The sequence below is a fragment of the Drosophila yakuba genome, chromosome 3R (genome assembly GCF_016746365.2).
Source record: "Drosophila yakuba strain Tai18E2 chromosome 3R, Prin_Dyak_Tai18E2_2.1, whole genome shotgun sequence".
Classification (NCBI taxonomy): domain Eukaryota; kingdom Metazoa; phylum Arthropoda; class Insecta; order Diptera; family Drosophilidae; genus Drosophila; species Drosophila yakuba.
This window is the reverse complement of record NC_052530.2, coordinates 11,977,035-11,998,927: the sequence shown is the minus strand read 5'-3', so window position 1 is coordinate 11,998,927 and position 21,893 is coordinate 11,977,035. Positions and strand designations below refer to the sequence as shown.

Here is a 21,893-nt window from a genome sequence, read left to right as displayed (position 1 = left end):
ACAATATAAGTTAAAAATCTTAATATTTAAATATAGAATGACTATTGTTTTGTAACATTCGTTATAGAGTTATGACATCAAATATCTTGGTATTTAAATCAAGAACCTCGATTGACATGTAACATACCCTACAGATTTATCTCCCTGTGTACGTCAGTTTGCTTTATCAGAGAAACCCCATGTTCACCGACTTTTGAGTGAATGGGATTAGAAGGAAAGTCAGGGGCATGACGGCCAAATCCGAATAAACAAACAACTGGATATAGATAACAGAAGGTAAATACGTCAGACTGTACGTATTCCAACGTAGATATATTGTGGATCGTTATCAAGTTTGGGATTTGCTCAAACCACTTCAAATAGTCTACTGAACATCACAAGCCTTTCTATTCCAATTAGTACATCCAAAAGTAACAAGTATCATCCGGAATTACAGCCATCTAAATTACATCTGCGGATTATTTTACACATCACATCACTCATGGAAGTTTTCCCCATTAGCCAGGCAGCTGCCGATGAATTTAATTTGCTTTTAATTGATTTCGCGTTTGTTTACGCTTACGCTTACGAGTTCTATTTCTGCCCGTCGCCCTCTTATGTAAAGCCAACAAATTGTTACACGTTTTGCATGAGAATGTTTTCGCTGCTGCTGTTGCCGAGTTTGTCGTTGATAAATCAACCTAAGGCTGGTTTTGAATTTCCTATTGGGCTTGAGATGCCAGAGAAAACGACGACAAGGTGACGCCGCCTGTAACTCGCCGCACTTTGGCACTACAGTCAAGACTCAGTAAGTCGGATTGCCAAGTACTACTGCTAATTAGTTGCAACATATTACATTCATTTCTAAAGGCATTTAGATGTGCTATTTAGACTAGTAAAATGATATGGAACCGTTTCATACTTTCATTTATTATCTAAGTCTTGAATTTGGATAGTACTTCCATTTCCATTTGCATACAATACATTTTGCAATGGTTCATTCGAAAAGTTCTGAAAATAAAATATTAATTTTGAGATAACCCAGGGGTTGTTTTTTAAGTAGTTAACACAAAGAACCCAAACACCACTGAAGTTCAACTGTGTGTTTGGCTGACTTTGTTGGGTTTCCAAGTCGGACTTGGGCTCGTGGAGGAAGTGGCTTTAATTATATGCGCACACTAACAACCTGACAAACGGGGGTACATACGTACTATATGTGCACAATTGCTGGCTGTAGTGGCATTTGCATTAATCGAATTTGCATGTGAGGCATGATTTATGCCAGTGAATCGCAGGCTTCAAGGGGTTACGGTGGTTAAGGGGGTTACGGGGGTTATGGGGGCTATGGATTGCCGCAAAATGTCAATTCGATAGAAGCCAATGTCTCGCCGGGCAGTCTGCGTCTGCTTGTGATACGCTGCCATTTGTGTGTTGCCTCTGTTTCTGATGTTGCAACGCCCGGAGCTTAACACGTTACGCATACGCCATGGTGGCCGCTCTGCCCCTGATAAGCCGGCAAGAACAAACGCTTTTGTCACACAGCGGCACGAAAGACACGAAACATGTTGCAACAGCTGCCCCCAGTTATAATACAGTGTGTAGTTGTGTGCAAATGTGTATTGGGGATATCTGCAAGCTGGTTACGTATACACGTGGGCGAACCAAACTGCCATTGAAAGCTGACTTTGACGCAGTTCTGGGCTCGCAGCCCCCGGGCAAACGTGAACGATTGTTGGCCACGTAAGAGGAGCCACAAACGTGCTAGCCGCCTGCCTTTGTCTCCATTCGCCGTTGGTTCCCAGTCCCCCAAATGGCCCCCATCTTGCCATAAATATATGTATATATATATACATATGTATAGGCGGTACTTGGGGTTCTTGTGGTTACGCATTAGACTTTCGCAGTGCAACAAACGATGAGCTACCGTCTATAAATATTAGAATTATACAATTAATTATAAATTAAATTGTGGCTTACTATTGGAAAAAATCCTTTCTGATTCACTTATACTTTAAATATTTTTCACAACAAAAAGTTAACATTAAGCCCGATGCCAAAACCACATTTTCGGGATGAATGTTGTTCAACTTTGACACTTCTGAAAAACTCAATTTAAAAAGCTTATATTTAGAACTGTTTAACTCTTAAAATTATATTTAAAAGGTCAGCAAATCTTGAAACTTACAAATGTGTCTTTCCAAGTAAATATTTATTATAATTATTATAATAGGATAGGCTTTCACACTCAGGAATTCTCAGCTTCAAATTCAACTTGCGAAATCTTACACATTTTTATGGCCAATTAGGCAACACAAAATACCTATGGAAAAATATATTTTTTCAGATAGTTATTCTTGACGCAAACAAGGAAACAATAAGACATGTTTTAAAGCCTCGTTTCCCTCAATTTGCTATCATTCATCATTGATTGGCGTTGTTTACTTTTATAAATCTTTCGAGACATTAAAATAAATACTCAGCTATAAGGAAGGGTTTTAGGTGCACGTTTTCGTTGATAGACATGGGCATTTTCAGACCTGTCACGAATTTTCAGTAATTAAGTAGATTGTTACTATCTTTTCAAAGGAATTTTGTTTTGACAGAAAATCCACGAGGCAGAATTTCAGCATGAGTGCATCTAAACTGGAAAAATATTTCAAACACAATTCGCAGCAGCAGATCCATGAGTTTACGAAGGCAGTGCAATAAATTCCAGGTTATGGCCAGCTGATTGCTAATGTGCAACACGTGTTCACTTCACTACACTCACCTGAGTCCGAGTGCCTTGCCTGCCCAATTAAGCAAGGCAGAGCAGAAATACAACAAAAATAACTAGAAAAAGTTGCAAACAAGCGGACGTAAGAGGTGCCCATATTATTGCTTCATTCCTCCGCTCGTTTTACTTGCTTTTCTAATTACCACAAGTGTTAAAATGGCATATCCCAACAAATTAATTAACGAACAATTCGCGGCAAATTGATCACGTTTGCTGGGGGTCGCGCAAATACGCCCGGCGACAGAAGCATTCCGTGAAAGTTGCTTTTTTCAGCCAGTCATACACAATTAGTATGTGAGCAATTGAAATCGATTCAAAAAGCGCGCCTTTTTTTGAAATTCAAACGTTGCCGTGTGAGTGGCATGTTAACCAACACTGTTCGCACAGCTGTAAGCGTTGCCACTTGTGCTTGCGAATTAGCCAGCACTGCTGTCAGCTGTTTTTTGTCAGCAACAAATTATTATTTTTTTGTTTTTCCCTTTAGAACGTGCAAAATTCTCCACGAACAATGAAAATTAGTAATAAAAAGTGACAATTTTAGCAGAAAGATTGTGAGCTGTAATAGTGTTCGCCAGGCGAAACCCAGAAAATGTCAGCAGACGTGTTGTTTTCGTGTGTTTGTTGTTTTGTTCTGTTGCCTAGCAACAAAAAAGTCCAAAACACTAGCCATTTCCTTCCGGTCCCGTTACTACGTCGTAATCCAGTTGGAAAAACCAAGGATTAGCAGGAATCCCAATTGGAACCCGAATCGATAGGAAATCACCAACCAATTTTGGATCACAAGCACAGGAGAGGTTTTCGAAAACCCGAAAATATTGAAAATGAGTTCCAGGAGCCGAGCTCCCTAGTCACTAAGGTAAGTTCTACATTCTAGTATATATGTATATAGTTACATATATATGCATAAATCACGCAATTGCCTTACCAAAATTCCTAATTATCAGGAAAAAAGGAAAGAAAAACTTTTATTTTCAAACGAAAAGATCAAAAGGCGGCGAAGTTTTCTCATTTTGTAGCCAACGAATTTTCATTGAACGAGAAAATGAGAAAATTACCCAACCAGCCAGGTAGTCAGCGGTTTTTCCGCATTTTCATTTGCGCGTTTTCCCATCTGAAGCGCTCAGCCATTTAAAGACAATTAAGTCGAGTCCTCGTGGCGGTCGAGGCATCGCAATTTGTATCCCAAGGAAAACTGGGAACAGCCACCACCACCACCACCCCCCCACTCCCTTTCCTTGATCCTGCACCCTGCACCCCTCTCTCCGCCGGTTCCGAATCCGTCCCCTCCCCCGAAGGACCTCTCCATCCACGTTCCATATCCATATGGAGTGTGCCATGGCCGGTTGCACATTACAGCGAGTCCTAGCGCCAGGTGTAAGACCAGGAATCCACAACTCCCGGCACACTCGAAGAAATACTTGCTGATCCGAATGCTTACAGAATATTCGGGTGAATTTGATTATACCACGTTAGTAAAGCACTTACAAAATAAATCATATAAAAATAGCTACTGAAAGTAAACTAAAGCTACCTAGCACAGAAAATCATAGTCATGCTAGCAATTAAAGACGTATCTTATTAGTTGTAAAACTTTTTACTAAACTATTTACTTTTGTCATTTAAAGCGAAGATATTTAAAATTAGCCTGCCTTTAGAAATGTAGAGAAGTGTACAGGACCAACGACAACCTCCTGTGCACTTCCGCTTTGCTGCCTCGCCGCTCGTCCTGCTTCACTGCCTCCGTCTTCTGCCCCGAAACCAGATGGAATCGGAATGGAAGAGCAGTGGGCGGGGGAGGGACACGGCCGCGGTGGAAGGGGCGGGGCAGGACGCATGCCACACGCCTAACAAAGGAACAGACGCATTTCACTCATCATCTTCATTTGATGAAATGTCCATTCCAATGAATGTCAATGTCAATTTGCCCATCGGTTCAAAACGAAATTGAAATGGCGAAGAAAGTACATCAAATTAAAAAAAAAAGAAACATCGATAAACAACCGTTTATTTGATTAGTTATTCAGTTCATTAGGTTATTAGTTTGGAGTGCTTCAGTACCAATAACTACTGAATATTTGAAAAAAGCTTTTACAGGCACGGAGTTCTTGAAAGTTATTTCTATAAACAATTTAATTTAACAAGCTAAAGATCTATGATCTTCTATGAATAAATCTGCTATCCTATTGACTATTTTCAAGATGTTAAATACAAATATTTTTAAGAATTCGATAAAAACGGTGTACCTACAAGTAGAAATGCTGCGAACAAGTTATTCTTGACAAGAAATAGTAATGCCATATCTTACTAAACATTTTCACAAGGATGTTATCACCAACTACGGAGCAATAGTATGATAATCATCTCATTTCCCCATTAACCAACTGTGAGCTGAAATCCACATCCAAACTTGAGTCCTGTGCCCAGCACATGCTTCCTTATCCTTGCCATCCTTTCTATCCTTTCTACCTGCTGCAGCCGTTAAGTGAATATGATTAGGCCAGAAAGAAAGCGTCACGCTGTCTGAGCTTCTGCATTTTATACTTGGCATGCCGTATGGCCCATTCCCATTCCCATCTTGACAGCTTGTCCCTATAACAACGCAGCTGCCGGCGGGGGAGGGGGTGGCTTGGGGGCAGGTGGTGGTGGTGCTGTTGGACATTAAAAAAGGGGTCAATGCCATGGACTGGCCGAAAGTCGGGAAAGTGCAGCACCCACTGCAACTATTCCACCCCAAATTTCCTTAATTTTGTAAATTTATCTATGTATCTCTTTTAAACCAACAACGAGCTGTGGCAAGTAGTTCTACAGTGAAACAAGCTAAAGTTTATACAAATAAAATACTTGTAGTAGATGGTAAAATACATACGATTAATATTATATGTTAACTTGTTTTCCCTATTTCTTATCATATTATCATATTATCTGTAAAATTTAAAGGCTACAGTTTAACATACCGTCTTTCCCTAGAAAGCTTACAATGTTCTATCTCTTAACTTAAAGTAACCAATGTTTCTATTCAATAAGCAAACATATGGCATAGGGAGTCTTGACTGTATATGTTGGCTCAGCACATGTTGTTCTAGGCATCGAATTCAAACGGCATTCAAATGAGTTTCCATCTCGCTCTGCCAGCAGCAATTCACTGCACTCGAAACAGGCGAAACAACAAAAACAGAGGCAGTAGGAGCAGCAGCAGCGAGTGCATTTTGACCAATTCGAATCCCCTATTACCAAACTATCAACCCCTTTTGGCCATTGTCATTGCCGGAGTGTTGGTAGGTTGTTCAGTTAGTGCTGACGTTGGGTAAAACCTTTTTCCGCCGTAGTTCCATATTCACGTTCGAGGTAAACACACCGCAGCAGCAATAACTATAGCAGCCAGCAGATATATTCCACGGATATAGGTACATATATACGGATATATATACACCATAAGTACGCCATCATGTAGAGAAAATCAGATGAGAACAGAGCATTTGCAGGGCAGACCAAAAACAGGCGAGCGAACGAGAATAAAATCCCGAAAAACTTATTTGATCAATAAATTGGCGTTGCGCGTCCTTAGTGATTTGTTCGCCCTGTGTGGGTGTGTACTGTACAGGTGTGTACTGTACAGGTGTGCACCTGTGCAGGAGTGCTGTTGGCGATGGTGATAGTGTTGTTGCTAGTGCTAGTGTTAGTGTGGGTGTCGTGACTGGGCAAACTTCCCCTGGAAAGCCAGTGAGCTGCACTTTTCACGCGTCAAATTTATGAGCTCGCCCAGTTCGCCGCTTGATTTGTGAACTCAAGGAACCCAAGGAACCGAGTGCACTTCCGTCCGGGGGCAACGCATTAGCCATCCACCCACTCCAGAGGACCTAACTACTACCCCCCAAAAAGGAACTCCCAACTTCGTTTATTGTTTATAAACAACAACTTTGAACGTGACGTATGCCGGGTCGTTTGTCCTGTCCGCGCTTCCAAAATGGGGGATCCCCTGCTATTCCAAACCAAACCAATCCAAACCACCACTTCTCCACCAGAAGTTCAATTGCCCCTTTTCGGGATGGACGTGGACGTCGCCAGCGTCGCCTTCTCCACAACTTATTTACTTTGAGCCGGTTGCCCTGTGGGCAAGTGCATGTGGCAGGTGCAGAAGTGGCAGCGAAAGCGCAGAAAGTGTGAAATTCAGAAGCTACAAATCAGCAGGATTGCAAAAGAGGACCGAAATAAATATGCCAGACTAGAAATTTCCATAAAAAATTTCTAGCATTTCAAAGTGTCACGTTGCGGACTTTGCAAATCGATCTGAAAAGAGCTTAAAGACTTTTGAAATAACCGAATAATATTGAAGTGCGTTTAATATAAACCAATTCATTGAATTTTATAACCTGCAATTATTTTAATAAATTATTTAACATTTTAAACAGCTGAAACCATTTAAACTAATAAAAACGAAACTAAAAAGGAATCAAAATGAAAAGTTTAACACCAAGTCATCTAATGAAAATAAACTTAAACTTCAGAGTGAACTTTATGTTTCTATAGCATGAATTCTGCTAAAAAGAAACTTGTTTTATATTAACGGCATATGTATGTGAGTTACTTAAACAAATTGTGAGTTCCTTTGATTGATACGCGCATGTAATTTTGTCCCCGACAATTACAATTTGGCCAACTTAATTGGCCAGAGGCAGAGCCGTAGGCCAAAAATGGATTCTCCGGGTGTGGTATTATGTAAGTACAGTAAACTCAGTGGCCGACGCTTCCCCGAGGCAATCACTAAGGATAATTAAGTTAGTAGTGGATGTGTAACATGATAGAGGATTTACCCAAGAAAGTTTTTATACCCGTTACTCGTAGAGTAAAAGGGTATACTAGATTCGTTGAAAAGTATGTAACAGGCAGAAGGAAGCGTTTCCGACCATATAAAGTATATATATTCTTGATCAGGATCAGTAGCCGAGTCGATCTGGCCATGTCCGTCTGTCCGTCCGTCTGTCCGTCTGTCCGTCTGTCCGTCTGTCCGTCTGTCCGTATGAACGTCGAGATCTCAGGAACTACAAAAGCTAGAAAGTTGAGATTAAGTATACAGACTCCAGGGACATAGACGCAGCGCAAGTTTGTCGATTCAGGTTGCCACGCCCACTCTAACGCCCACAAACCGCCCAAAACTGCCACGCCCACATTTTTGAAAAATGTTTTAATATTTTTTCATTTTTGTATTGGTCTTGTAAATTTCTATCGATTTGCAAAAAAACTTTTTGCCACGCCCACTCTAACGCCCACAAACCGCCCAAAGCTGCCACGCCCACACTTTTGAAAAATGTTTCGATATTTTTTCATATTTGTATTAGTCTTGTAAATTTCTATCTATTTGCTAAAAAACTTTTGGCCACGCCCACTCTAACGCCCACAAACCGCCCAAAGCTGCCACGCCCACACTTTTGAAAAATGTTTTGATATTTTTTCATTTTTGTATTAGTCTTGTAAATTTCTATCTATTTGCCAAAAAACTTTTGGCCACGCCCACTCTAACGCCCACAAACCGCCAAAAACTGTCCTTCGCACTTACACTAGCTGAGTAACGGGTATCAGATAGTCGGGGAACTCGACTATAGCGTTCTCTCTTGTTTTATATGTTAAAGTTGCATTAAACTCTTGATTTATTTGTTACTTTTGGTCTCAGTCAATCCGTACTTAAATATAAATTAATTATAATTTGATGCAATCCTGAAATAGCCAATTCAAATTTCCATTTATTTTCACACCAAGTTGAAACAAATTAAATATTTTCCTTTTGTATTTAAAGTAAATTGAAAGTTTTCGAAAGGCCAATCGAAAATACATATTTGAATACTATGTCTTGTACTTTGAAAGTTGTATGAAAGCTGATGTGAAGCCCCTCCAAAAACTAGACCCTACTACGCTTCTGCCTCCGGTGATTCCCCAACATCCCAACAACAAAGAAAAAAACAGAAATCCCCAAAACATTGCCCCCAAGTATATGCTGTACTTGCAACGAAGGAGCTTGCCCCAAGATTCCCCAGCAATTGGAGGCAAATCAAAATGGCCGACCGGAAAAAATACGATGTTGTACACAATAGACATCCGTGTATATGCACATATTTATATTTATACTTACATATATACACGCAGAGATATATTTTTCTGCTGCTGCTCCTGCTGCGCGGAGAACAAAGCGATGAGGAAATCAAAGCATCAAGAAATACCTGCGAAAAGTTTAATTTCATAGCAACGCCCCAGCGGAAGCAGCACAAGCCACCACCACAGCAGCACCACCACCACCGCACCACCACCCGCACCAACAACAAAGGATCCTTGGGAGGGGGATGGGGGATAGGGGAGGGAGTGGGAGTGGGCTTTAGCCCGCTCGGGTGGATGATGATGTTGATTCCTTATTGAATACCTGCTCTTTGATTGACGACATGCCTTGTTAAGTTTGCAAAATTTCACTTTCTCCTTGCAGCACCTTTCTCCACCAGCGGCCACTTCAAGAAGCCGAAACACTGAACCTAAACACCGCCATTGCCTTAGAACTCGAAGAAGATTGAATACCACATACTAAAGAGATCGAGAATAGAATACGAGCTTACTAGTCAACGAATTTAGCAAAACCAGACGCAATACAGCAACATCATCATCGGGACACCAAATAACTTTGTGGAGCAGCGAAGGCAAAACATCGAACCCCAATGACCACACGCCTGGCACCGCAGCGCCAGTTCATCATCTCGACGCGCTCCGCCATCGTGGATGCCACCTCGCCACCAGAGGACTCAGTGGAGGAGCAGCAGCAGCTGACCGTCGAGGTGGAGAGCGCCACCACCGGACTCACGGGGGGCAGCACCACCAATAGCACCACATCGCCACCGCCGCATGCCGAGCAGTTCGAGTTCTGCACGGAGGATGGAGTCGTTGTCTCCGCCACACTGGAGGATGTCATGACACAGGTGGGTGCATTGCCAAGTAACTCGCAAGATTATCATTAAAGATAAGGAAAGTACTTAGGGATCTTAGCTAAGACTAGGTGACTTTCACTTGGATATAGCAAAGATTTTAGTGTTTAGATTTTAGATTAAACTTAAGAAATTGGTGCTCCATGAACTAAAAAAATAATTTAATAAATACCAACCTACCTTGATAAACAGGTAAAGCTTCTCCCCCTCTTGCAGAACTGCCAGCTCTTGCAGAAGAAACTAGTCGACGAGGACGACGATTCGACGGGAGCAGGAGCAACCGGTGCCGAGCAGCTGGAGGTCATCCGCGTCGTGCTGCCCATGGATGCCGAGGACTCGAGCAGCGATGCCCATCTGCATGGGCATGTGGTGAACAGCAGCAGCGACACCATGGGCACCATTACCACCACGGAGCCGAATGGAACCACCGTGACCCACTCCATACCCATTCACAGCATGGCCGATCTGGAGGCGATCAAGGATGGCGTCGATCTCGCCCAGCAAGTGGCCAATGGCCAGGTGACCGTGGTCCAGACCACCGAGGATGACGATGGAACGCCCTTCATCACTGTGACGGGTGAGTTATGAATCTAGAATCTATTAAAATACAGAATTTAATTGATAAATTACCAAAATATATAATATATTGTTATAAATCTACTTATGTTAGTCAACTAAAATATTTTTTATATTAAAACCATTTACGTTTGAATAAGTAAGACACTATTTGCAAGAAAACTAGATCTTTTATCATAAGAAATCCAGTCGGGAAGTCATCATAAATTAGAAGGCATAAATCCTATTACTAATTTAAGAGAATATCACTTTCCAAAAACCCAAAATCATTGTATTGATGCCGCCAAAATTCCCCTAATGAAATATGCCACAAAATCTGATGGATAAATTTCAATCTCGATGCCACTTTGCTAATAAGCGCAAAAACTGCGATGCCGCAGAAAAAAATAGCACGTACGTGCGATTCTCGTTAGCGATTTATTCCAGTTGAGAGCGGAAAAACCCACTTTGGCCAAATCCTGAGCCGAAACTGAAACTCCTGGTTTCATGGGCGTCACTTGCAGGGGGCGTGAATCAAAGCGGCGACCAGCAAACGGGAAACAACGGACGGCAAAAGTCGCGGCTTTGTAAACAAACATAATGACAGGATCAACATGTCCTGGGGTGGCAGGGGAGTGAGGGGAGTGAGCTGGAAACAAGGACCAGCTTAAAATCCGGCGTATTTTAAACGTTTGCCTGATATCACAATTAAAGCGACTTAATTTGAAAACTGAAACGCGCATGAATGGATGGATGGGTGGTTGGGTTGGATGGGTTGGCTGGGTTGGCTGGCTAGACACACACGCACCCCGCAGAGGATTGAGATACTACCTGTCCACGGACACACGACACGGATCCGTACGAGCCACGTGCAAAACAAAAAGCAACAAAGAGGCAAAGTGCAGCTGGGACATCCAGACGATGAAGGATGAATGCGGCGACGAGGAGGAGGACGACACACTGGTTTTGTGATATACAGCCGGCGCACACATAATTATTATCATCCACTCGAGCGCCGCACAATGAATTAATCGAGATTACACTTCGCCGCGAAACTATAGCTATCTATAACAAAATCGGACAACGGGAAAAGGGAAAAGGGAAAAAGGGTCGCCTGAATGTTTGCCATCGTACTTGATTTTATTAGCACAAATTACCACCACCAGGACACGCTGGAGGGCAAACAACCGAATCCGAATGGCAACATCGGGTAATCACAACAAATTGAGAGGGCTTCACACGGTGCCTCATCCTCATCCTCATTCTCATCCGAGGGGCATGAATGGGATGGGAAGGGAAGGGATGGGGTGCACAGTGGGTGGGGATGAGTCGACGACTCGCTAATAACCGCCCGCTGTCAACTAATACCTTCGTCCTCTTTAAAGGACCCTCAACTACATCACTGCGAAAAAAAACATTCCAAATAATACGATATTACATATATCTGCTTTGGAAAATCTATCTTTCCATAAACTACTATAGCTTTTCTCGTTAGCTTTAAAACATTTTAATTTTATAATTTCAATTTTCCCGGAATAGTTTTATAGTTTTCAATCAATAACTTTCTCGCAGTGCACTGATTCCCAATAAAAATTGATGCGGAATCCCTTTCATATTCTGTGCAGCAGGGTGTTGCATCTCCTTTCCTGTTGTGGGTGTTTATCAGTTATCTGTGGATGGTGGATGGGGGATGGGGGTGCTCATGTCATAACTTTCTCGTACCTTGCTCGAATATATGTTGCATTGTATTTTTCAATTGATACGGATTTGCTGGGTGCTCATCGAATCGACGAGGCAGAAGACGACGAGCTTAACCTTTAATAATGCCAGCAAATAAAATAAAAATAGAAAAATAGAAACATACAAAACGCGGGAATCCGTACCAGTTGAAGTGGTTGGTCGGTGATTGCCAGGTGGATGGAGATGGCTACGTAGATGGACTACTAGGATGTGGGTGGTGGTTGCCAAGTTGCCAAGCTGCCACGCTGGCAAGTTGCTGGCTTCCAAGTTCCAAGCTAGTTAGGGAACTATGGCATATGGCGGGCTTCTTTTAATTGTGCCAACAAAAACTTATTTGTTCCCGCTGCCCATCGAGATAAGCGCAAATTTATTTGTCAAAAGCGAGTCGCAGTTCATAATTCTCGGAGAATGCTATCTCGTCGTGGAAATCAGAGCGAGTGAAGCTCTACAAAGGACTCAACTCTCAGCTCTCACCTCTGACCTCTGACCCAGCTGTAGTCCGGGCCAATCCCATTGAAGCTCACATCCCCTTGCCAGTGTGTCCGCCTCACAAAAAGGTTAATTGTTTGTTGACGTTGTACTAGATGCAGGATAAGCCAGCTGCGCTCCCCCTCGCCGCCTTATCCTGCACTTGTCTGTCATCGTTATCCTGGCAATTTGTGCACAACCCGGCTCCCATGTTGCCCATGTGGAGTGGAGCTGGGAATTTGCACAAGTGGCGCACCAAAGTGGATATTGCAATAAACCTTTTGAGCTCTCAAAACATCCGAAAGAGCATTCATGGCCCTGATCAATCGGGGTTTTCATAATAAGTTCTCTGATTGATCTATGTATATTTCAGCTGAATGAAGTCAATGGAAATATTTGTGCTATTATTCCTAATTAGATAAAATCATAAGGGGTGTAGAATTGCTTTATTAGTTCGTATTATGAAAGTTCTTAATCAGTTTATAGGATATCAGTGAGGGTGCTATACAAGTATTCGAATTTAAAAACGCACTTGTTTACTTTTACTTGTTCCAATCCATACTGAAATCAAAGATATATTTAACATACGTTTCTATATTTAAGCTCTTAGTATAGCTCTTTTAAGTCCCAAGATAACCTTTTTATTATATATTCTCCAAAAGGCTGTGCTAGGTTACTGTTTTTTCTCGGTTCTACCATCACCCATTGTCCCAAGATCCAGCTGAGCTGGTGCACTTCATCACACTTCATCTGCAATCTGGTAAAGATTCAATCCGAGTCCATTCCAAAGGCAATTACCAAAGCAAAACTGCTTTGGCACTGAAACCAAAGTCATTGAAAAGCCAAAATGTTTGGGCGAGAATGCGGTCCACTTGAAAGAACCTCAAAAGATTTCGTATATGTCCAAGTGGTATAGTCCTATGCCTTGACGATTTTAAAGGACAATTGCCAGTGCAACCTGCCAGCTCCTCCATGTTGCCAGCCTTCCACATTCACTCCACTCATCATTTCTCATACCAAGTTGCCCCAAGGGGCACCTGTTAATATTTACAGTTTGCAGCAGCGTGTCAAAGGGAAAATTCAGGGGTCAGGGGTCAGGTGGCTTACAGCCCGCAGCTCTGACCGCAACAACTTCAGGCACCACACACACATACACCAGCACATGTGCTCCTCGACGAGGAATTAATATCCGAAATATGTCATGAAAAGCGGTGACCAGGATGAAACTGCCAAAAAAAAAGAAGAGAATGAAGGGAAATGCTGGCCTGACCACGGGGAGAATATGGAAAAATTCCACGCATCGCATGCCATTCCGGCTGCTTTCTCTGCTGCTGCTCCTCCACCCAAACCAAAGGGCACCCACCCAGTAACCACCCGGAATCCACCCAGCCACCTGCTCGCACCTCATCATCGGCCATGGAAACACCCACGAGAGCAGCCCGGCGACGAAGGGATGGCAGCAAGCGATTTGGTTGGCCAGGATACATCCCTCAGCATCCCGATCCCGGGGGTTGCAGAGCGAGCGTGCGAGCGAGAGGGCCAGTTGGTGGGAGCGAGACGGAGAGGCTGCCTAGCAACCGGCGCGGAGTGGGATTGGCCAGGCGGCGTTGCCTTGACGCCGTCGTCCTGTTGCCATCCCGCTTGCGTATCCTGCATCCCAGCATCCCAGCTTGGCACAACCCCCACATCCATCCATCCATCTCGACCCGACCACCACTTGTGCAGATCCCAGAAAATGCGACTTTGAGCCCGGAATTAGCCAGCACAACGATTGAAACGGGGCAGGATGGGGTAGGAGGTGGGAGTAGGCGGCAAGGACGGGGGAAAAAAGGAAAAAGGATGAACAACAAAAACAACGTACTCGAGGGTGTGGGTTGGATTACTCGCTACGGGCGCGTACGGATCATAATAGCAACCACCCACCCGGCAACCACCCAACCGCCGAGGCAGCAGCCGCCGTTGTTGTAATTTAATTCGTTGCTGCGCCGCCGTCGTCGTCGTGAGTTCGCCATCATCATTATTTTCGGAGGCATATTGCTAGGATAACATTTGATTTTGGATTCAGTTGTAATTCTACCGTTCGCAGGCACTGGTTGCTCCGTTTCCACGCCATCCAGCATCCAGCACCCAGCATCCAGTATCCAACATCCAGCATCCGTCCTTCGATTCCGGCCACAGCCATCGCAACCCAAACCAACTCAAACCGACTAGCATACAAATACAAATACCACCCCGTGGAGCAGGACAATTCTGGTCAAGGATTTCACTTTCGCTTTCGGAACTGAATTGCTGGCCAGTTGCCAGAAGCAACCGGGTGACTTCTCCACTTACAAAACCGAGCTTTGCCGTCTTCGATTTGCATATTTAAACTTGCAACGTTACGTTGGAGGATCGTTGAGAACCATTTATGTGGATAATAGTTCTTGAAATCTGATAGTTGTATTGCCACCTTTGGATTGGATTTCTTAATGTTGGATTCGCACTAGTTTGGATGCTCGGATACTTTCAAAATGAGATGGGATTCTTAGCTTTGGATTATAAATCTTGAAACTTACTTCATTGGAGTACGACCCCATTGATTCAAATTAAAAATTTCTCAATTGGAAAATAGTTGCGTCGAATTGTTGGAACCTTAATTTTCCTAAAAGCTCAAAAACCTTTCGAAATCAGTTGGTAGCTCAAAACGTAGATATGTTTGGGTTGTCAAAAGCAAGTGAGATCTTTTCAAGACCCAACCAGTTTGAAGTGGTGCATCAAGTCATTCCCGAAATCATCTGAGATACCATAAGACACCCACCCGGATTAGGGGCCACCAATTCCAGCAGCCTACGCTCCACTTCCGGCCAAACGAATGCATTCGCGGTACGGCTTTGACTGCCAGACGCGCCACTACCAACACCACCACCAGCAGCAGCACCACCAGCACCACCACCACCACCACCACCACCCAACCCCGCCGTGCAGCATTCCGTTGGAGTCGCCGCCAACGCCGCCAGTGATCAGTCCCAGCGCCGCTGCTGCCGTGGCCTACTCGAATCTCCTGGAGAAGTGCCGTTGCAAGCAATCCGTGGCCACCAATCCCGTTCCAGCTCCACCCGCCCAGCTCCAATTGCAGTTGCACCACCATCATCACCACCATCACCACCAGACCTTCGTGGCCAGCGCCAGTGCAACCAGCTACAGCAACTGTTCCGGCATTGGATTGGGTTCGAGAACGGGATCGGGATCGGGATCGGTATCGGCATCGGGAAGTGGCACCGGATCCTCTCCATCCGCTTCCACGTTGGCCAACTCCGCTTGTGCCAGCGCAACGAACATTTCGGGGGGATCCACCAGCACCACCATGTACCACCACCACCATCGGCGCCACAATAACTTGTCCTACTGCGGTGGTAAATATCTCACACTTCTTCCAATCGATTTCAGTTCGAACTTTGAATAGTGCATCTGGAGCACCTGTGGGTTTATATGTGCACGTCTTCAGCTTGTGGGTGTCAAGTGTTTTCCTCCGTGGTGCCAATTGAATGCAGTGAACAGACTGAATAGACAAAGGACTTCGGGCTGCTGACTTAATCAAGAGTGTATGTGCGCCAAGTTTTCGGTTCAATGTTAAATAAACTCTATTGAAGGAGTTGAAACATTTGCCAGTAGTGCGGAAAATTTCTTGGGTTTCAAAGATAATAATATTAATTATATTTCTGAAATTGTTTTAGCACGAACATTTACCGACGGGAAAACTTCGTTTTAAATAGCATTATAATATCTTTTAGTTTTCTATTTCTTTTATTAATATATTTAATATAACTTTAAGCAAGCCATCAGTAGCTCTATAAAAGTTCGTACCAATCCAAAACTGAGCTGTTTAGAATATTTATACATAAATAGTTATACTGCAAAGGTCGTGGATATCGTTACATGAAACTAAAAAAGCTTTCCATTTAAAAACTCGACTGTTCTGCTTGTTTCAGTTTCGGGCCAGGAGCAGAACTACCAAGTGCAATATGTGGACTCAGAGCTGTACCACAGCAACTCCAGCCAGACGCAAATGTGAGTGGATCCGGGACAGCCCCATAGTTCGACCTTTATCTAAACCTCATGTCTCTGCCCTTCCCTCTGCCCATGTCAATTGCAGGACGTACCCATTCTGCCCGGTGGGGGACTACCAGGGCAATGGCCAGACGGCCTACTACTCGACTACGGGTCAGTACGGAGCCACCTCGTCGGCCGGAGGCTCCTCGAATGGGGCGCACTCCACGACGCTGCCGTACCTGGTGCCCGTGGAGGAGGGCATCCTCCTCAATGGCTCCGCACACTCGCTGTCGCAGTCGCAGTCACAGTCGCAGTCGCATGGACGCGATTCGCCGCACAGCCTGACGGTGAGTAGCAGGGATTGGGAGCGGGATGCGGACCGGGTGAACGGAACTAATCGCCACTGGGTGCAGGAGGTCGCGTACATCCAGGAGGCGCAGAGCACGCCCCAGACGCCCACCTCGACGACCACAACCCACTCGGCTAGCGGCGGCAGCCTGGGAACGGGCGGCGGAGGCGCCTCCCCGGATTCCGACCAGAGTGCGCTCGGCAGCAGCAACAAGATTGCCTCGGCAACGGTGAGTGCATCCATGGCTACGCCCCCACGGACAGCATCCCCTAATAATGTACCTCCATGCATATACCCAACTCTCTTGCAGATCAAGTGGCTGTCGCGCAACTACGAAACGGCGGATGGGGTGAGCCTGCCCAGAAGCACGCTGTACAACCATTACATGCAGCACTGCAGCGAGCACAAGCTGGAACCCGTGAATGCGGCCAGCTTCGGCAAGCTGATACGTTCCGTGTTCTCCGGACTGCGCACACGTCGCCTGGGCACGCGCGGCAACTCCAAGTACCACTACTATGGCATCCGCATCAAGCCCGGCTCGCTCCTAAACAGCCAGGCGATGGACGACAAGCAGATGCTGGCCGCCGGCTACGGACCATCCTCGGACGGATCCGGCGGACCGGGCAGCGGACCCTTGGTTAGCGTCACCAGCAGCACCGCCGGACAGCTGGCCGGCTCCAATGGATTGGGCGGTGGCCATGGCCAGCGGCACAGCGGCGGCACCAAGAAGCACACCTTCAAGCCGGAGACCTACGAGGCGTGCATTCAGGTAGGGATCATGCAACTAAACTTGTGCTTTAAATTTCTACATAGTGGCATTATCCATAGACACCCTAAAACATTAATTATCTAATCAAACTGAGTGATGAAGCAATGTTATATTCCTAAAACCAACTTAAATAGTTCTTAAGTTCTTAAATACTTCTGTACTTCCAATACATTTGTAAAACGACTTTTGAAGCCAATCCATTTATTGATTGATTTTATTGCTTCCATCCATCGGCGTACAGTACATCGGCGATGGAACCAGTGCCCTGCCCTCGTTTCCGCCCATCGAGCTGAACCACAGTTTCAACAGCGAACTGACTCTGGAGGACGTGGACACCTTCCGTGCGCTGTACCGTGAGCACTGCGAGTCCTTCCTGGACGCCGTGCTCAATCTGGAGTTCAACACCGTGGAGTTCCTGCTGCGCGACTTCTGGCGGGCCAGCGACAACAACAATCTGGACGAGTGCGAGGAGGAGAAGTATCTGAGCAAGACGAAGCTGTATCTGTTGTGCCACTGCGCAGAAGTGCAGAAGTTCGTGCGAGAGGTGGGTGCAGCGAATTGGTAGCCAATAGATAGCCGGCAATCGTAGCGTGCCCGGCGTGTTCCGCGATTCACAAACTTCGATGGGTTTCATTCAGCATCGTAAACAATTTGGGAATTTTTGTAGAGTAATATTTATTTTGTACCTAATGAATTGCACCATTCCTAGAGTCATAAAAAAATTTTAATTTCACGCATTTTAAGTTGACTTAGATATTATCCGCTTAATCTTTATTATATGTTCTACGCTACCAACAGGTGGACTATCAGTTCTACCAGAACACCGTCGATGTCATCATACCAGATGTGCTCCGCTCCATACCGAACGCCCTGACCCAGGCCATTAGGAACTTCGCCAAGAACCTGGAGATCTGGCTGTGCGAGAGCATGCTGGGCGTGCCGGAGCAGCTTGCCCAGATCAAGACCAGTGCCGTCTCGGCCTTCTGCCAAACGCTGCGGCGCTACACCTCGCTGAATCACCTGGCGCAGGCGGCTCGAGCAGTGCTCCAGAATGGCGCCCAGATCTCCCAGATGCTAAGCGATCTCAATCGCGTCGACTTTCACAATGTGCAGGTGAGTCTAACGATTATAGATTAAAGACAACAAACACGTTTCATAGGTATACTTTTTGAAAGTATACCTTACCTTGTAAGGCAACAGGACGTATGAGTGATATGCAAACCTAACTGCTGGTTTTCAAATGAGAAACCTTATACCTAATCTATACCCCAACTAATTGATCAATATATCCCGCAGGAGCAAGCTGCCTGGGTGAGTCAGTGTGCGCCCGCCGTGGTCCAGCGCCTGGAGAGCGACTTCAAGGCCGCTCTGCAGCAGCAGAGCTCCCTGGAGCAGTGGGCCAGCTGGCTGCAACTGGTGGTGGAGTCGGCCATGGAGGAGTACAACGGGAAGCCGACTTATGCCAGAGCCGCCCGCCAGTTCCTGCTGAAGTGGAGCTTTTACAGCTCCATGATCATACGGGACCTGACACTGAGATCCGCATCTAGTTTCGGCAGCTTCCACCTGATTCGCCTGCTGTTCGATGAGTACATGTTCTACCTGGTGGAGCACAAAATCGCCGAGGCACAAGACAAAACCGCCATTGCGGTTATCTGCGAAAGAATGGTTAGTAAACTGATTAAACTACATCCTACTTGTGCTTACTAAATCATTGTTACTACTCATATGTGGCAGAAAAAGGACATGGACTTTGAGTTCGAGTGCCAGTTCGCCTACATCACCAGCGACGCGGAGCACCAGACGACTCCGAGCTCGGCCAGCAGCGGAGGCGACGTGGGCAACGAGGCGAAGCGACTGAAGCAGGAATGAGGCCCCGCGACTTGGTTGTCCATGTGGATGCAGTGGCTGGCATTGAGCGGCATAGTCGTAGTGTTTATGTAACCAGTAACCTTTGACCCCATCAGTGTGCACCCCCAGCCCAAGCCCCTGTCGTCACCAGTCATTCAGCTCTGCATTTAATAATGGAACCGTGTTGTATATCCGTAATCGTATCGTATCTGTGTGCTAGTTTTTAGCCCTAAGTTCCCTCACAACCAGCGTAGTCAGTCAAAATTTTAGTGGTTAGTTTTAGGCAGGATCCTTGCTCATATGCAGTAAAAGATCTTTTGGACGGGCACTTGCGATATTGAACACCATTTATGATATTGTTCAGATTTAAACATTTATTATATTGTTCAGTTTTAACCATTTATGGACAAATGAACACTGAAAGTATGTTTTCAGAGTAAAAAACTTTTGCTGTAGTAACATTAACCAAACCCAAAGTTTTGTATTATATGGGTCTGAGCTCGTTGACCGCCCAAGGGAGCTTTAACTGGAATTTGTCGAGTATTGGACTGCCCCCGCATCGAAGTGAAGAGCCGTCCAGAGAGCAAGCAAGTTGAAAGCCAGTGCGGCAGCAACGTCTGGTCTTGTCTGCCCTGATCTGTATTCGTAGGATACGTTTTAGTTTAAGTACATGTGCATTAATAATTGTAATCAACTGTCTACGATAACGATGGGTTTGGAGGTGGCATCAGTTTTGTCTGGTTTCAACAAACGATCTTGTATATCATAGCGCACGGCGCACACCACACACATAGTCTTAGCACCCACACGCGCACTCAGAGGGATTAGTCAGGAAGCTTCTAGATTATAGCTAAGGAACACAGCTCACATGGAACACATGGAACACATCGAACAGCTTGCTCAAGTTCAAGTGGAAGACCCACAGCCAGCTCAAAACACGAAACCTAAGCTAAGTGAACAACAGGCCTTAAATGTGCAAAGATTAACACTCAATTTTGAAACAATACAATTTACATTACCTAAATATTAATTATACATAAAGATTCATAAACGTGTATGTATATTTTAACTACAAGGAATCATTTTATTACGAAACATGTATTTTAACAGAGGCGCTTTTCATAGTATTTTATGCCATTTTGGATAAGAGTACAAGCAGCTAGCGAAACGGTTTTTTTAAGTCAACTAAGAGGTATGCGATACGCAGGCCACGAACTGCATCGGTATCCAACAGTCTAGTCCTAGAAAGCACACATCTGAACTATATGCTCTGTTCGGCCCACGAAACCGACGATAATTGCCAGTGGTTCCTTTGTAGGAACTGGGTTTGCTCAAAATGCGAAATGCTTAGCTAGCATATAAGTTCTATTGGTTGTTGAAAAATAAAAGTAATTTGAAAACTGAAATTTAAAAATGTCAAAACTATTTATGTATGTGAAATAAAAACTGTCAATGAAATAATAAAATGGGCTGTTTAATTACAAATCAACTTTTCTCAAAAGTCTCAGTGGCTTAAAAATTTGTTACATACCCAAAAGTGTTTAGTTCAGAATGAATATGATAAATAATACAACATTTAGTGTAATTTTATTATATTTATTTTTTTTTGGTTTCAATTTTGTTTTGTCAATTGATTTTCTAACAACTCTATACAAAAATTGTTTTCCTTAGCTTAGAGATTTACAGAGATTGACTTAAGGATTAAATATAATATGGTAGTGCTATTTATGTGCTAATATTACAACAATAAATGCATGAATGTTGCTGGTTCGTAAATGGAATTGTTGAATGCGCAAGCTGAGTCGAAGCATCACAAAAGAAAAGGGTAATAACAAAAACGGTTTGATTCCATGAGCCATCCTTGAGTTGGCTTTGTAAATGCTTGGATTTAAATGCCGAGCTCTTTGTACTATTTACTTCTGAGGCCTGATCATGTTCATTAGTCTGGTACGCTTCTTTTAAGTCTTATTGGTTTTCGGATCTTGTGATATTTGGAATTCGGATTTCTTATTACAAACTAATTTACATACATATTACATAGATCCAAGCACATAGTATACAAGTTCTTCTCTGCGTGTAAACTATTTACATACCGAACCGCCTTATAAACTAGCCGTATAATTAATTGACTTAACTTTCCGACAATAATTGTTGGTTTTCCATGTATATATAGTACAATTCGTATAAAAGTTCTGTAAAAATCCTCATTATACATCGCTTACGAATACTGGACCGGCAAGTATGTGTGATCAATTCTCTTTCAACTTTCTTAAACGTTAGCTGAAAATGTTCGCAACAAATGCGAATTGTCACCATGTGGTGTAATAATCAACAAAAGGTCGAAATATAAACCTACTGTTCACATTTCGTTGTCAAAATAATCGTTGTGTTGCACATTAATATTATTCTACGACTACGCGT

The 21,893-nt window shown here is 44.2% G+C and overlaps 1 protein-coding gene across 6 annotated transcripts; it reads left to right on the top strand.

The window, feature by feature from the left end:
- The first annotated feature begins 3,472 nt into the window (after positions 1-3,472).
- LOC6536515 (DNA-binding protein RFX2) lies at positions 3,473-20,496 on the top strand. 6 transcript variants are annotated; one of them, XM_015192308.3, is made up of 10 exons: positions 3,473-3,611; positions 9,225-9,708; positions 9,907-10,291; positions 16,446-16,524; positions 16,610-17,084; positions 17,166-17,624; positions 17,866-18,168; positions 18,423-18,737; positions 18,921-19,289; positions 19,359-20,496. In XM_015192308.3, the coding sequence occupies exons 2-10, from the start codon at positions 9,451-9,453 to the stop codon at positions 19,491-19,493; spliced, it is 2,778 nt and encodes a 925-aa protein (XP_015047794.1). In that variant the 5' UTR covers positions 3,473-3,611; positions 9,225-9,450; the 3' UTR covers positions 19,494-20,496. The 6 variants fall into 6 exon arrangements, with proteins under 6 accessions (XP_015047794.1, XP_002097092.2, XP_043063083.1 ...); XM_002097056.4 differs by lacking the exon at positions 3,473-3,611 and having other exon boundaries at positions 9,931-10,291; positions 16,610-16,853; positions 16,920-17,084; XM_043207148.1 differs by lacking the exon at positions 3,473-3,611 and having other exon boundaries at positions 16,610-16,853; positions 16,920-17,084.
- The last annotated feature ends 1,397 nt before the right edge of the window (positions 20,497-21,893 follow it).

Coding starts and splice junctions, on each gene's coding strand:
- LOC6536515 (XM_015192308.3), top strand. CDS start 9,451: ATGACCACACGCCTGGCACCGCAGCGCCAGTTCATCATCTCGACGCGC. Junction 17,625..17,865: donor CCTACGAGGCGTGCATTCAG/GTAGGGATCATG, acceptor ATCGGCGTACAG/TACATCGGCGATGGAACCAG. Junction 18,738..18,920: donor TCGACTTTCACAATGTGCAG/GTGAGTCTAACG, acceptor TATATCCCGCAG/GAGCAAGCTGCCTGGGTGAG.